This window comes from Schistocerca nitens, chromosome 3 (genome assembly GCF_023898315.1).
Source record: "Schistocerca nitens isolate TAMUIC-IGC-003100 chromosome 3, iqSchNite1.1, whole genome shotgun sequence".
NCBI lineage: Eukaryota > Metazoa > Arthropoda > Insecta > Orthoptera > Acrididae > Schistocerca > Schistocerca nitens.
The window spans coordinates 799263935-799281397 of NC_064616.1; the positions used below are offsets into that span (position 1 = coordinate 799263935).

A 17463-nucleotide genomic window follows, 5' to 3' on the forward strand; every position below is an offset into this window, starting at 1 on the left:
TTGTATAGTGTTCTTTGCCGGTCTAGAAGAATGCAGCTAGGCATCACTTCACACATTCTTCCAGTGATTGTTCTTGGATTCGTCTGCTAGATGTGCCTGTTCACAAAAAAAGTGATGGTTGCACCTCAGGGAAGCAATTCATAGTACACCACACCATCGCCATTCCACCAGGTGCATATCGTTATCTTTTTTGTGGATGCACATCGGGTCTTTGTATGGGGAGTGGTGGTGTGAATGCTGCTTCATTTTCTGCTGATGAAGCTTCTTGTGATAATTTGTGTCCTGCTGTCCATAGTCTGTTGCTGTTGTGGGAAAGGTATCCTTTTCTGTTAACTTTGATGGCGTTAATGAAAGAGTTGGAACATTATCAACTAACAAGGAGAGGCCACGATGTTGGGATCACGGATTTACTTCAAAGTTTGTACACCTTTAGCAGACTTTGTACAGATACCATCAAGGGAAGTGGTGCAAGGTAACATGGCTTGGGAACGCAGTGCGGAAGATACATAGCACGCCTCTTGTTAACTGAACTGCAACAAAACACGGACACTGGACCCAGGTGGAAAATCCTGCTCTCCATGCATACTTCAGAGAAGTGCGGCAGATGATGAGACAAGCCATGTGGCATTGCACGAGACAAGCTGCTAAGAGTGCGGTCGGGAGGTGTTGCCTTGTTGAAGCAAAAGAAGAGACTGGTTGAGTGACGGTTCAGCGTATGTGGCATCTGAAAAGCATGGAAGTGTTGCCCTACTTCTCGCGGAAGTGACGGGTGAGGGTGCTGGGGGGATGCGGCCATACTTTGACCAGCAGGCGATTCACTGATAATTGGTTTTCAGTCAGCGCAGTCCATCATCTGCTGCTACAGGTGGAGGTAAATGGAAGGAGTTGCCACACAGTTCCTCCCATCTGAGAGGAAAACACTGGTGCCAACTGTGCGGAGGGGTGTTTGGAGCTGACTGAGATTGCATGCTCGGGGACATGCATAGGTTATTATTGCTGTGCTCATGGTCATGTTATGGTTTCTGGTGAGAGGAGGTGCATGGGCAGCTCTTGTGCACAGTGTTGGGAGTGTGTGAAATATCAGTGCTGCTCCAGTGGTGCGGATGTTAGTGGCACTGGGGACAACACTGTCGGGAGCCGCAAGCACCTGTGGGGTCAGGGCAATAGTGACGGCAAGGTCAACATCAGCTGGAGGCTGCATAAAGGGCAATGTGGTAGCGACATCGAGGTGTGTTTGTTGTGTAGTCCGTTGGTGGCAGGCCAGAGGCAGTGTTGGCTGGCGGTGTGTCGGACACAGAGTTGGGGGTGGTGTCGGCTGGTAGGACAGTGGGAACAGCATAGGGGATGGTGTTGGCCTGCATCATATCAGAGACAGCATTGGTGGTGCTGTGATTAGGACCGGTAAAGGCAGGAGCAACTCCATCTCGATGTATTCGTTGGCTGGAGGAGGCTCTAGGACATCAGCTGGCTTGAGCCCGTCTATGGGATGTTTTTTGTGGCCCCGTTCAGACAAATGGAGAACATCTTGTCCCCACGTTGCAACAACAAGTGCGGGACTGAATACTGAGGGTGGAGTGGTGGCTGGTATCCATCCACCTGAAACATGATGTGTGTGCATGCTGTGAGGTATCAGTGGATGACTGTGCAGTGCTCACCATAAAATTGTGGAGATGTTGGTTGCAGCTGGACCATGAAGCCTTAGAGTTGCTGCATGAATCCTGGGATGGTGCTGTTGAAAGGAAGTGGGGCTGCTTCCAAAAAATTGCTGGGAATGGTGAGTGGCTGTCCATATACCAGTGCGATGGCAAAAGTTCCCAGCTTGGTTTTGTGTGCAATCCGCAGGCCTAGAAGCACCAGGGGTAGGGCAGCAGACCATTCAGAAGAATAACATATCTACATCTACATGATTACTCTGCTATTCACAATAAAGTGCCAGGCAGAGAGTTCAATGAACCACTGAGGACGGCTTTAAGTGTGCAGTGAAACTGCTCCTCCATGCTGTTAGCTGCAGGGTGGTAGCTGGTGGTGTGGTGGAAACCGGAGCCACAGATGGCTGTCAGAGATCAGAAGAGGGCTGAGGTGAATCGGCGGCTGTGACCTGTAGTAGGGGTGTGGGGGCATCCAAAGCAGGACACCCAGTTCTGAACAAAGGCTGCAGCCACAGTTTCTGTCGAAATGTCGGGGAAAGCAGTGGCCTTCTGCCAGTGTGCAAATCTGTCAGTAATTATCAGCAGATATCAAAATCCACTGGAGGAGGGTAGTGGGCCGTCAATGTTGAGGTGTATGTGCATGAACCGGTGTTGTGTGGGGGGAAAGGCAGCTGCAGGTTAGTGAACGTGCCGTCAGACCTTGGCGTGCTGGCATGGAACACAGGAATGGGCCCACTTGAATACCCAGCCATGCAAAGCGTTGTTTCATGAGGGTGGCAGAAGTGTGGATGCCTGACTGTGTGAGACCATTGATGTGGTCAAGTGCCAGTTTTTGGAAGGCAGGAGGGAGAAAGGGGTGGGGGCAATCATTGGAACCATCAGGTTGTGAAGGATCCACAAGGACGTCTTACCAGATCTTATGGTAACAGCCGGGTATGGACCTTAGCTGGAGGTTCAGGCCAGAGTCAGCATTCTGAATGGCGTGGGCTATCTCTGGGTCACCATCTTGAGCGAAGGCCAGGGCTTGGTAGGCTTAGGGTTGGGTGATGGTGCAGGAGTGGCTAAGGCAATCTGCCACAATGTTATTCATGCCTTCAAAAGGTCAGACATTGGTAGTGAATTGTGCAACATACTCATGTAGCCTAACCTGTCTGGATGGGATCTGGTCAATGGCTTTCCTGCAGAAACCAGAGACAAAGGTGTGGTGGTTTGTAAAGATTATAAAGACATGTCCCTCTATAGTGCATCTTTTGCAAGTTTGCGCCAAGTATACACAAACTAGCGTAACCCTCTGGGAGGATTTTTAGTTTTTGTTTTGACTGTGTGTTTACCTAATGGATAGAGGGTATCGAACAATAATTTCGTATATATGGCAATTAATAGAAAAACTTGTTTAGTACAATGTCACAGGTTTTACTTTGGGGATAGTGAAAGTAGTGAAGTTCACGTAAATGAAACAACAAACGGTCACCAGCCTAATTAGGCATATTAAATTGAAACATTATTTTCGAGGAAATTGAATGTGATTTACTAAAGTGACTTTCATTTATGCACATTTTATAGTGCACTGGATACACACAACTACAGGGCTAACTATGTTATGGTTAGCAGTAGTTACCATGTACACAAATCAGTAATAATAGGAAGATAAATGGTGCTTCACTCATAATAATAATAGTTACTATTGCAATCATTAATCAACTCAGCACTGAGATGTTACTACAGGACACACTGGACTGAAGTTGGGCATGAAAAAGAGTTCTGACTTAACTAACATATACATACCACAAATGAAATTGAATAATACTATATAAACATTTTTTTATACTCTCATTTTTGGCAATGTCACAGATTTCTTTAATTAGCAACAAAAATCCCAATTATCTTTCTTATAAGAGAAGAGTATGGTGGGGACTGATAAACTATTACTGTCTCTCTAGGCAAACTCTGTGATTATTTCAGAACCAAAGTGCAATTCACTAACATTGATTCCTAACCCCACTTGGAATAGTTTATTTTTCTCGTTTAAAACAAATTACTCAAACACAAAACTCAATTAACCTCAGAAAATAGTTCATGGTAACAATTGACGCAAAATTACGTTTCATATAAGTTCAATTTATGTGCCTTTCTCATCACCTGAGAAGCAGGTATTTTAGATAGAAACCTTTACACCCTTTGGCACTGAACTTTTGCACATTTAATACGAAACCAAATCACTTTTTAGTTAGAAACAGGATACACCGTTTCTGCACATTTAGGATGGGATCCTGCATCAGTTCTTGATTAGGATAACTTTAAGGTTCAGACGCAGGTTTATAGCACTTGAATTATTATTGAAAAACTCACACCCAAATATACTGGTCCATGCTATAGTACATATCTGTGTTCCTGAAGTTGGCGGAACAGTGGCACAATAGTGGTGGCAAGCAACGTGGCAGCTAACTGGTTTCACAGTCGTGATGTTGAATGCTCTTTACAATTTCTTCTTGGTGGTGGATTTTTCTTATTTTAGAGCCATTCCATAATACAAAGAGCACCATGCAACAGCCGAAACCACATGCGAGACAAATTTCCATATGAAATGGCTTCCAAATGCCTCACTTGGCACCTCAATGTTTACCATACAACTGCTAGCCACTGACTGCATAGCGTTCCCGTCAAGTAGCCGCCCAGATCAACCACCTTTCACTACGCGCCAAGCCACTTTCATAGCGGAGGGGGTTCCCTACAGCTTTAATCCTTTACTTTACAAATTCCCTAAGCATGAACCAGCCTCCAGTATATAGATTTTCCTTTGTGAACAGACGTATATTATAAAATTTCATTAATTTTAAACATCCTTTAGCTTTTACAATACATACATAACAAACTTTAAATTTCCTTTCACAAATCAATGACCTTAATTAGTAAAGAACAACCACTTCATAGCCACACACATGTAGTTACATAGTATAACCTACTTACAATCGATATTGGTGTTACACCTTGACTGAAGATCGGAAATAGTGGGCAGCGAGCAGCTCACAGTCATATGCACCACAGCAGCATTGTGCATCAGAGAGCTCAGATGAAAAGAAGGCAAGCAGTTGCCAAACGTTGTCTACGCATGGTTGTTGATGGCCCTCTTGCGTCCACTGTTGCAAGGCGGGCCCTAGGGTGGTGTTGGCCATAAGGGCCTCATTGGCAAGGTCCCATTATATTTTTTCAAAGCTCATGATCATCCAGTTCGTTGCCTTTGATTTTATCACCACGGGGCGCTGTAGTAAGGGGCTCTCGGATGGAAGCGGCATCGTTAAGATGGCAATGGAAAAAGTTGACTGTGGCGATGAAACGACAGAGGCCTTTGTAGGTAGTAAGGTATGGAAAGTCCGCTACTGCCTGTACTGTCTTTGAGAGGGGGCAGGAGCTGGCAGCAGAGACTAAGTGTCCCAGGAATTCAACCTCACCCATCCCGAAAATGCATTCTGTTATGTTGAGGATCACTCTAGTTTTCGGTAGACAGAAAAAATGTTGCGTAGGTGTTTGTGGTGTTCAGTAGGGTTCCTGGAGTAGATGAGTATTTCATGTAGGCAGACGAAACACCCCGGTGCACCCTGGAGGATGGTTTCAAAAAATTGCTGCCATGTTTGGGCAGCATTGCGGAGGCTGACTGTCATGAATGCACTCTCACAGGCTGAAAGGCACGACCATGTCAGTTTTCTCAATGTCCTCTGGGGCAACTGGGATTTGTGTGTAGGCGTTAGTGCAGTCTATTTTACTGAAGATAGTAGCTTCTGAGATGATGTCGTTAAAGGTGCAGAGGAGTGGGAGAGGATAGTGATCAGGGATGGTGCAAGCATTGAGTTAACAGTAATCACCTTAAGGGCATCAGCAAATGTCTTTTTTGAAATCCTGTTGTGTGATTTCGCACTTGGGAGGGGAAGGGAGTGGGCACACTAGAGAACTGGGGGGGGGGGGGGGGGAGTGATGGCAGCAGAGGTAGTAGCGATGCAATGCAATGCAGAGTGTTATGCTGAACATTCTGGTGGGTACTTGGTGGCTAGATGAGGAGGGGGATTCTGAAAGGAGTGGAGCATATGGGCCTAAAATCGTGAGCTGTTGCACTGCAAAACATGTGATGAGACAGGAGCTGCATCAGACAGACCTACCTGAGGTGCTTCGCTATGTCAGCCAGTATACAGTAATGACGGAGGGAGTCGGCACCCAAAATGAGGTCAGTAACATCTGTGACTGTGAAGGTCTGCGGGAGTTCAGTGAGAGCTCAGATGTGATTCAGCAACAGGGATGTGCCCGTTGCAGCTCCAAATGTGCCCCTTGCAGCTCCAAAAGCACGAAGCTGGATGTGATGCATTCTTTTAGTTTGGTGTAGCTGCTGGAGGGGGGGGGGGGGTGTGTCAGTGTGAAGTAACATCACAGACTTGGGCAGCAGTGGTCAGGTCGAGGTGACTGACAACCATACATTGCTCGTAATAGAGCACCTTGCATAAACTGCTTCAGTGGGAACAAATCACACACACGCGTCTTGTGGATTGATGGAGGGCAAATGAGCAGCCATTTGATTGTGGAGGGGGGGGGGGGGGGGAATTCTGCAGAGTTGGCCTGTGCTGGGTGCCCAGCTCCTTTGGTCAGCCGAGTCCAGCGGTTCTGAAGTGCTGACTTGTGTGTGAAGTTCTGACACCTCGTAGGTGCTGGGGTGGTAGGGGTAACGGGGCTGTTGGCCAGAGAGCCCTTTGGGCATGAATGGCATAGGAGAGGGAATGTGTATCACATAGAGGTATGCATATAAAGATGATATGAGATAACACCAACCTACATGAAAGTAAAGTCGAAAACCAGTAGCGCCAAAATAGTTAAAGCAAAATGTGAAATCATGTCGCTCAGTACAGAGACCAAAATGCTGTATAAAAAGAAAAAACTTCTCAACAAGCAGCTGTACAGTCTACACTTGCAACTTGGAAATCGCTTCTCCAGCTTTCAATTCTCCTACATCTTGCAATACATAGAGAACGTCACTGAAAAAGAACGAAAAAACTAGGTACTTTGAAAATGAAGAAAGGTAACCTCCCCTCCAAAACTTCACATGGCAGCCAACATCAGTTTCATGAAAGAACGATTAACTCAACTAATATCAATTTTACAAATAATGAACTTGCTCTCATAAACAAATATCTAAAGCATAACATGGCGCCCAGACTTAACACCAATAACTTGGAAAGCCTTATTGCATCTACTAAACTTGCATATGATGCTGCTAAATTAAATTCCAGGGAAACTAATGCCTTAGCCTTCAAAGCCAATATAATAATAATGAGACACTGCAGTAACACTTTATAACTGAATGCTTTATTTGTTTATCCTGATTTTAATCAGTTCTCCTTCAATGTAAATAGTAAGTAAATATCTACTGTCATATACATGTACATAATGAAATATCTCTGAGAGTGGAAGTCTTTGGCCCTTGGGGGGGGGGGGGGGGTTATCCTCGTGCATGGTGGAGTCTTTGAACAGGGAGGACAATGAATGGTTTACAGTAGTTTGTTTGACTGGTGGCACGGGGAAACTCACTCCAGTGGTGCACTTTGCAGTAAAGGGGTGCCAAAGCAGCCGGAGATGGAAGGCTAACAAACCCGCCTGGTGCACATTGCACATCACTAGATTATTTACACTACATAGTGGTAAGGTACTACTGCTACAGTGGGAATGAACCAGGTGTCCAGCATCAGGCTTGGCACAGCTGCCGCCAAGGGAAGCCCTGCGAAAGAAGGTGATGTGGAAGATGGAGTAGTACTTCTCTCGTTAACAGAACCACAACACCAGATGCAGGTGCAAAATGCTGCTGTCCCCACACATTCTGGCGAAGTGTGGCAGACGATGACGCGAGTCATTTGGCATTGCACGAGATGAGCAGCCGAGAGTATGGCCGAGAGGTGTTGCCTCATCTAAGCGGAATAAGCAACTGGTTGAGCAGCAGTTCGGCACATGTGGCATCCGGAAAGCATGGCAGTCTAAGCTCTACCTCTGGCAGAAATGACCAGCAATGGTGCAGGGGGAGCGGGGAGGGGATGCGGTGGTACCTCGGCCAGCAGGCTTTTCGCTAATTACTGATTTTCATTCAGCACAGCCCGTTGTCTGCTGCTACAGGTGGAGGTGAATGGAAGGAGCCACCACAGTAGCCTTCACCAGTGTTAACACAATTGTTTGCAACATTCCATTTCGTGTTCCTAGTCCTATTACGATTGTTTGGATCATGCAGAATATTGTGTTTTAGCAGTTCGTGTTTGTTTAGTTCATTAGTGAGTTCACTTATTGATGATTTTGCATTCTTAAGTTTATTTTTTGTTCTTATGGGTTCCTCATTTAACTTTCTACACTCAAATGGTTTTGAAAGACCCTTCCTGGAGTTGGCTATTGCACTCAGTTCATTATATACACTGGTAGTTCACTATTTTTAGACCCCTTTTTCCAATGCTTGAGTGATATTATTATATACAATGTACTTGATCACAATAAATACAGTACTGATTTTTTCACAGATCATACATTTTTTACTCAATTTGCATTTATATTCGCAGAACTAACACCCTCGCTATTTATATTGTCTGCTATCTTCAAATAAAGTTGCCTATTTTAAGTAACAGAAATGACACTGTAGATTTCTGTCAATGCATAATGATTTTCACACAGTCAGTCAGGAATGTACTGTCTTTGGCATAAACACTGACCACCAGCTGGAAGTCACAGGCTGTCAGAATCAATTTATGGATGGTAGGGGGGGGGGGGGGGGTGTTTTATAAAAGCATTCTACCAATATTGATCTTGGACAGCAAGTTAGAAAAGTCTAATGCAGTCTGAGGTGTGGTCACACCTCGTGAATTAAGGGTTAAGTTGTACTCAGTAGCCTCACGAAGACATTTTTGTATATACCAACAAGAGCTGTTACTCAATAAATTTATTTTACTACATTAGCAAATACTGCTACATGTGGAACATCAGTGAGAAAAAGGAGGATAATGTTTGTGATATGGCATATTACACATATTTTTGTGCTTCGTTTAGCCAAAGATCTTCTTCATTTAGAAAATCAGTTTCTATTTTAAGAGCTACAATATCACTTTGACTGACCAGCTAACTTAGTTTTATGGTGTAGAGGGTTTAGCAGATCGTATACATTACTTCCATGCTGTGATGTATATATCATCTGTTCGGTGGAAATCAGTGTGTCATTAGACTAAATTTTTCACACCTCTTTCATATTTTACTATGAAGCATGTTTTGTGCATGATCTGTATAAATTCTGCTGAGCTTGAACTTACCTATTATTCTGTTTCCTACAGTCCTTGATACAGCTGGCCAAGAAGAATTTAGTGCCATGAGGGAACAATACATGAGATCTGGTGAAGGTTTCCTTCTTGTATTTGCTGTGACAGATAAAGCAAGTTTCGATGAGATATATAAGTTCCACAAACAGATATTGAGAGTGAAGGACAGAGAAGAATTTCCAATGCTGATGGTCGGAAACAAGGCTGACCTGGAGCATCAGCGTGTGGTAAGATACATTTATTTAAGAAAATTGTTTCTTGAGGTTTCATTCCATTTTAAAAGTCAGTTGCATTTCAATGTATCTTAAAATATTGTTTAAAATTTTGTGATCCCCATTTTTTATTTCTATGGTATGCAATCACTTGCCATATTCAACATCTCTATCCAATGAACATATCATCCTCAACATTAATGCACACTATCATTCCATAAAATGCTGTGGAGAGATTGTTTATCTACCTTAGGACACTGGTGCAAAATGTGGTGGTCATACTTTATTCTACTACCTACTCTGCATGCTGGCTAACTATTGCTGTTGAAAATTTTTTTCCACCACTTGGAGATGAACCAGAATAAGTCTTCCCTTAAGTGCCACAAAAATTTAGAAAGTGGTCATAGGTCAAAAGGTCAAAGGAGTATATGGATGAAAAACTGGTTTCCGTTAATCCAGGGGGGGTGGGGGGGGGAAACAGTAATAGAAAAATTTGATGAACGTTAGCAAAAGTGTAGACCTGATGACATGGCATAAATAAAACTCACCAACATATTTCATATCTGAAAACAATGTGTGTGTGTTTTGGGTTAGTATAACCTAAGTATGGAGTGTGATTACCTAAACCAGTAATAGAATATGTAGAAAATCTAATTATTCTTCTTCATCACTATCACCATCATCATCATCATCATCATTATTTTATACATCCTGGCATAAACAGTGTTCATGACTTTAACACAACACATTAGCAGAAGATTAAGTATTGCAGGTAAAAATTTGAACAAATTTGCGTTGAACACTAGTAACGTGTTGTAATCCTTGTAGGTGTATCTCCACCTACTCTTTCTACTACCTTTAAATGACTGTGTGTAGAAAACATGTTGCTGCTGCTGCTGCTAATGGTAGTGGTAGTGGTGGATCAATACCATAACTTTCTCAACACAATTTGTGCTATACTAGTGTCTCAACTGAAATACATCACAATGTATCAGTAATTTTGTCAAAACTGGCATAGCCTAAAACTGGACAATATTATCAATTTTGCTTTATCCATACTTTGTCAGTAAAATGTGATTAATACGTGGTATAACACATACATGTGTATTCCAAAGCAGTGCCTGTGTACAAGACTCTATTTCCAACACCACTGTCTTCCATTTTATATTTCCGCAAAGCAGTCTTCTTGAGGTTTGGCAGTGTTGTGCTGATATCTTTGATATAACGTACCAGTTAGAAATGACAACGTAGAAAGTTATAAATTTTTGGGAGTGCTTATTTAATTAAAACTTTAAATTGAAAACCCTATATTAGCCCTGATAAACATGTAGGTTTGGCAATTTTTACCATAAAAATAATTGCCAATATTAGGGACATAGGAATCGGTATGTCAATATATTTGTCATACTTTTTTCAGTTGCCGATGTCATATGGAGTTGTGTTTTGAAGTAACCTCTCACTTAGAAAAGTCATATTCATTGTGCAAAACAAAGTAATTAATTATGTGTATGTTCACACACAATGGTTGTACAGGGATGTGTTTCAGCATTTTGAAATACAAGGGGTGTACAACAAGTAATGCAACACTTTTGTTTTCAGCCAATTTCTGTTGAAAAATTGCGGAATTTGTTGTGGGACATTGGGAATATTCTTTCTTTGGCCCCTAAAGCTTTGTGAAGTTCCAAGAGGTGATGGCACTACATATAGCCTTCAAATTGCTGTCTAGCAGAGGTGCGTTCCAAGCAGAGAGCTGTCATTGAATTTATTTTGGCAGAAAACCAAAACATCGCAGATATTCACAGGGGTGTCTTTTGCCATCATCGCAGCTAGATCACACAAATCTGTCTGATCTCCCATATGCCAGCCGGCTTCATGCAACTGTGACTCCCGCAATGTTGGAATGTGCAGACACTCTCATTCAAGATGTTTGATAGATCACAAACACCTCGCTGCACAACTGGACATTACAGTTGGTATTGCTGACACAATCATCCACCAGTTGGAGTACTCAAAGGTGTGTGCTCACTGGGTTCCTTGCTACCTAACAGGAGACTGTAAAGAGCAACAAAGGGCCATCTGTGTAGAATTGCTTGCTCATTGTGATGTTGATCACAATGATTTTTTGTCTAACATCGTCACAGGCGGCGAAACATGGGTTCATAACTTCAAACCGGAAACAAAATGGCAATTCATGGAGTGGTGCCACACACCTCTCTTCCACAGAAAAGGTTGGAAGTGGGACTGTCGGCTGGTAAAGTCATGGTGATGGTCTTCTAGTACTCTGAAGGGGTTATTCTGTTTCATGTTTTCCCCCGTGATGCAACGACCAACTCTGAAGTGTATTGTGCTACCCTTAGGAAATTGAAGAAACAGCGTCAGCATGTTCATTGCCACAAAATTTCTAATGAACTTCTCCAATGCAATACCCCACGCAAGTGTGCGCGCCTGACAAGAGCTTGCAAAACTTATTGGACCATCCTTCTACATCCACCCTATGGCCTGGATCTTGCACCTTCAGATTTCCATTTGTTTGGCCCAATGAAGGATGCACTCTGTGGGAAGCAGTACATGGATGATGGGGAGGTTATTGATGTAGCAAGACATAGGCTCCAGTGTCGACCAGTAGAGTGGTACCGTGCGGGCATAGAGGCCCTCCCAGTAAAGTGGCTTAAGACTGTCATATTGAACGGAGATTATGTTGAAAAATAGGGTTTTGTAGCGAGAACAGTGGAGAATAATATGGTGCATTGCAATTCTGAATAAAACCAACCTGCTTTCAGAAAAAAAGAATGTGTTGCATTATTTATTGAATTCCCCTCATATAAAACACAGATGACATTTGTTGTCAAAAATATGTTTGAATTTGAGAATAATAAGTAAATTCATAAATAAAATATGAAAGGAAAAATAATCTTCACTATCATTAAATGAATCTAATTTGACGTAGAAGAGAGTTAGGTACAGCTGTTTCATAATCTGCCTGCAAAAATTAAATGTCTGACAGACAGTAGAAGCAATTTTCAATGTAGGTTAAAGTGAATTGTATGTAAATCTTCAGCTACAGTAAATTAACTAATCATTATAGGCCATATGATACAGTTTCACATAAAGGAAAGATCATTATTTGCACTGCATATACATTTTGTGAATTATCAAATGGCTGTAATAAGAGTTTCTGTATGTTATAAATATGTTTGAGCTTGAGTAAAATAACTTTTTGGCTGATACATTGCAGTGGTGGGGGCAGAGTTTCCAACATGCAGCCAGCCACATTTGATAAAGCTCTGCATGTTTCTATAGTACGGTGGGCACGTGGTGCTCAAAAAAATGTCTGAGATTGGCTGTGCAGCTAGCTTTTTTTTTCACCACTTCACTCACTAAATGTCCATCACAAAGTTACTTCAATCGAACCATAAATATGTCATATTATCTGCCTGAATATACCTTTTCGGTAGTTGAATGGTAGAGAAATAATCTGAAAGTGATTTGATGAACCCTGTGCCAAGCACTTAATTGTGAATTAGTCATGTAGATGTAGATAAATTATGGATTTGCATTGTAACACATAGTACAGTGTGCATATAACACAACAATAAGGAAACTGGCAAGAGGATGAGGAAAGTTACAAGTTGACGCTTTATTACACAAGCTGTAGATCCACCTTAATTCCAACATATAATGACTTTATAAAGCTTTTTGTAGGAATTCTGATGTTTCTTTCATTTTAGCAAAAGTCAGTGGTGAATCCATCATACAATGCAGGAAGTTTCCACCAGACATGCCATGACAGGCTATGAATGCACCCTTATGAAATACTATTCACAATTTCCCTAATATAGTTCAGTTCCCAGTTGTATTTCCTACTGCACACAAGTAATGTGTGTTGTTGACTGCTAAATTTACAGATATGATTATTGGATGAGGTGTTAGGTGAGTGGCCATTGCAGGTAGAAAGGTAATTGTTGTGAAGAGAAAAAATCTTTTGGAATTTCGTACAATATGTAAACATGTACTGTAGCATTGGAATGTGCTTGCAGAAATGAAATGAATGAAAATTACCTCTGGTATGTAGAACTTGGCTTAAGGAAATCTTGACAGCATCTACAATTCAAAGCAGTCAACATCCTATGTGATACCTAATGATACACCAAATATCAAAATAGGTGTTCGACTATTTCCTGTTGGCTTTTGTCTTAGAATTTTCAGCCTGTATTTGGTAAATGATTTCACTGACATCTTGCCACGAAGAATGGCTGGCATTGTCAAAAGTACACCCTGCATTGAAGGTGACAGACTGGAGTCATGCTCACAGCTGGAAATTATATATGTATATCATGCTTTTGCCTAGTCATTACCGCTGTAATGGCCAGATGTGGATAGCCACTACAATGGATGATGGAGCAGAATTGTTAGTGTCAGAGAGCTGGTAATATACCACCCTTGGCAGGATAGCAATGGAGTGCATAGGCGGTGGATGCTTGATAGTTGGCTGATGCATCGACAGGAAAACATCAGTGTTATTGTATTCATTTATTACTCAGTAAACTACAGCAGTATCTGATGCTCAGGAAAGTCGGCATCCCGAGAACATAAACTGTAGGCAGCCCGTGAAGTGGTGCAACTGTCAGCAACGACACACAGCCGGTGGAGTGATAATGGCAGTGACACCATGAGGATGCTGACTGCAGTAGTAGGCGGCAAGCAGTTTGCCTGCAATGCAGACTAAAGATTACCCAACTACACTGGATGAGGCAATCTGAATCATATTGTGGTTGTAATGTGAATGGGACGGCTCACAGCAGCGTCGGTGTCTGTCCATGCGAGCTGTGGTAGGCATGAGGAGACAGTGGCAGCTGAGTGTCTGCCTGGTCTGGGCCTGGGCTCTGTTGGCCAATCCCCAGGGTAGGAGACCAGGAGCAGCTGAAGTAAGTCCCCCAGGAGGCCTGCCAGTTGGAGGGCACAGAATCGAACTTGGCACAAGCAGCAGGGCTGCAGCTAGCAGCAGTAGGATCCAGAGGTGGTGACTTCCTGTTCTGTGTAGGCTCATTGACTGTTGTAGGTCCCCCCTCTGGACTGTTAGCTGGCAGACTGTGGTACCTTTTACTAAAAATGATGAGTAGTTATACAGAATTGGCTCATCCTCCTTTTGCTACAGCATCGGTTTCTGTCGTGTAATCCATGACAAACCATTGCTCAGACATGAAACAAACAAGTCACTCAGGCTGCTGTGGCTCTGTCATTCTCTTGCATTAATGGTATTATGCCTCTTGTGGCTCCACTTCATTGCAGCATGTAGTAATCAACCCAAAGCATTGGAGTCGGTACTTGCCATAGCAGCCTGTAGCTGCTGTTGTAACTGCATCTGTCTGGCTCTGATCAGACCCACTTCCGTGACCCCTTACACTAGCTGCAACAGCAGCATTTGCTCAGCTATGCCAAAAGATAGTTGTGGCACTATAGATCTGGCCTCTGGATCTTAGCTTATGATAATAATCCTACAAATCGATAGTTATGTACAGTACATTCAGCTTTTTCCTGACGTCAGTCATCTAAAACCACAAGGTTCATTGTCTGCATACTTAACCTAAACAGGACTCGCTTGATTAGCCCCCTGGCTTCACTCCTTCTTACATATACTCACATGATAAACGAACTGGCTTCTCTCCTTTTTACATTGACCTTTACTGCATGAAATTACCATTTACAAACTAGCAAACTCATATTACCAGATTCTTTATTCTCAACTCGCCCCTAATGACTAATTAACAATAAATAGATTCACTCATGAATTCCTTAGGTTTATCGGGCAGTGTCTATACTGAATTTTATATAACTATTCCTTATTGGCTACGGATAATCCAGTCCATCTCATGTAGCTGTAAGTTCACCGAACTTCCCATCTTGCTTACCCACACACATTCCTCAAATTACCCATCACATAACAGATAAAAAAATAACATTGGAAAACTCTTTCCCTCTTAACAAATTTTGTTAATGAATTGCCTTTTCACAGCTAATGGTTCTATTCAGTTGATCTCTAATGTTCAGCACTTCTTCCCACCTGTCCACTAGCTTCTTTACTTGCTGCTTTGGTACATATCCTGAAACTTTATTAATGGAATAAAAGTTTCCCTTGTGTTTTCCAAACCACCACACCCCTAAGACTATCCTCACAAATAAACCACATTTGGTACTATTACACACAATCTGTTGAAAGATAATTGCACTTATTTTCCTCCCAGTAAAGCTAATCACTGAGTCCTTCTTGGGATGCTAGGTTTCCTTGCTGGTTGTGGTGCTACCTCACACAAATGAGTCATCGTGATTTTGCCTGCTGTTTAGTTGGTTTGTCCTTCATGTCAGACAATTCTTGCAGCTGTTTATCTCTGGTGACAGTTTCCCCTCACTGAAACAATGTTACCAAGTTCCACCGTGCATCAGTGAAGGTCATCAGTAACACTATTAACATTACCAATAGCTTCCTGTTGTAGTGCGACTGAGACCAGGCCCTGTTGGCAGCGACTGATCTAGAGAAAAGGACAGACGTACAGCTAAGGTTACTACCATTTATTCTTTTGAAATACATAACCCCTGCAGAACTGTACCTTAGAAACCTGACAACTTCTAGAATCTGTTACATTAACAAGACATCATCTTATCACAAATTTACCAGAATTAATTTTAAACAGACACGCAGCTCTGCTGAAATTTACCCTTTTGCGTTAACAAATGAGGTCCTTATAATCAGCAATTTACCAGAAATTATGTGTGTGTGTTCCCCCCCCCCCCCCTTCTCCCCTTCTTCTAGAAAAATGAAACAAGGTAAGTCTGCCATATGTAAGCAGTATAGTCATAATATTATTTATGCTGACCAGTCTATATAAATCACCTTTAAATTAAAACTCAAACCCTCCAAAGGTGTAAAAAATAACAATAGTTAGAGTACAATGCATAAAAGGGTTAACTACATCAGCAGCAAATCCATAGTGGTTCCCTCTGACTGAAATTACTCTGAATTTGCTCCGGAAGCTTTGCTTTCAGTTCTCCACACCAACAAGAAGTTGGGTCTATGGCCATGTCCTTTATACACTGAAAGGTGACAAAAGTCTTCCAAACCTCCTTTTGCATGGCATAATGCAGCAACTTGACGTGGCATGGACTCAACTAGTTGTTGGAACTCCCCTGCAGAAATATTGAGCCATGTTGCCTTCATAGCCATCCATAACTGCAAAAGTGTTGCCAGTGTAGCATTTTGCTCATGAACCGACTTCTCGATTATTTCATAAGTGTTCAGTGGCATTCATGTGAGACAATCTGGGTGGACAAATCATTCATTAGAATTGCCCAGAATGTTTTTCAAACTAATCGTGAACAGTTGTGGCTCAGTACCATGGTGCATTGTCATACATAAAAATTCCATCATCGTTCGGAACACAAAATCCATGAATGGCTGCAAATGGTCTCCAAGTAACCAAACATAGTATTTCCTGTCAGTGATCAGTTCAGTTGGACCATAGGACACAGTCCATTTCATGTAAACACAGCCAATGCCATTTTGGAGCCACCACCAGTTTGCACAAAAAATGGGAATGAGCATATGGAATCATTGGTCAGGAGGCCCCATTCAGGGAAGTTCAGCCACCAAGTGCAAGTCTTACTTCATTCGATGCCGCATTGGGCAACTTGCGCACCTGTGATGAGGATGAAATGGTGATGAAGACAACGCAGCACCCAGTCCACGAGCGGAGAAAATCTCCAGTCTGGTAGGGAATCGAATCCTGGCCTGCTTGCACGGGAGACAAGCATGTTACCACTCAGCTAAGCAGGCAGACTACCAGTTTGCCCAGTGCCTTGTTGACAACGTGGGTCCATGGCTTTGTGGGGTCTGCATCCCATTCTAACCTTACCATCAGTTCTTACCAACCGAAACGGGGACTCGTCTGCCCAGGTCACAGTCCTCCATTTGTCTAGGTTCCAAATGATATGTTCACGAGCACAGGAGAAGTGCTGCAGGCAATGACATGCTGTTAGCAAAAGCACTCTCATCAGTCATCTGCTGCCATAGATCATTAATGCCTAATTTTCCACACTGCCCTAACAGATACCTTTGTTCTCACATTGATTCCTGCAGTTATCTTGTGCAGTGTTGCTTGTCTGTTAGCACTGACAACTGTATACAAACGCCACTATTCTCGGTCATCAAGCAAAGGTCATCAGCTGGTGTGTTGTCTGTAGTGAGAGATAATGACTGAAATTTGGTATTCACAACATGCTCTCGAT

The 17463-nt window shown here is 42.6% G+C and overlaps 1 protein-coding gene across 1 annotated transcript in view; it reads left to right on the top strand.

The window, feature by feature from the left end:
• LOC126248824 (ras-like protein 2) overlaps positions 1 to 17463 on the top strand; it is a 91209-nt gene that overhangs the window by 52406 nt on the left and 21340 nt on the right. Inside the window, exon 3 of the mRNA XM_049950237.1 lies at positions 8987 to 9198. Within this exon, the coding sequence (XP_049806194.1) occupies positions 8987 to 9198 (212 nt within the window). The remainder of the gene's footprint in view (positions 1 to 8986; positions 9199 to 17463) is intronic.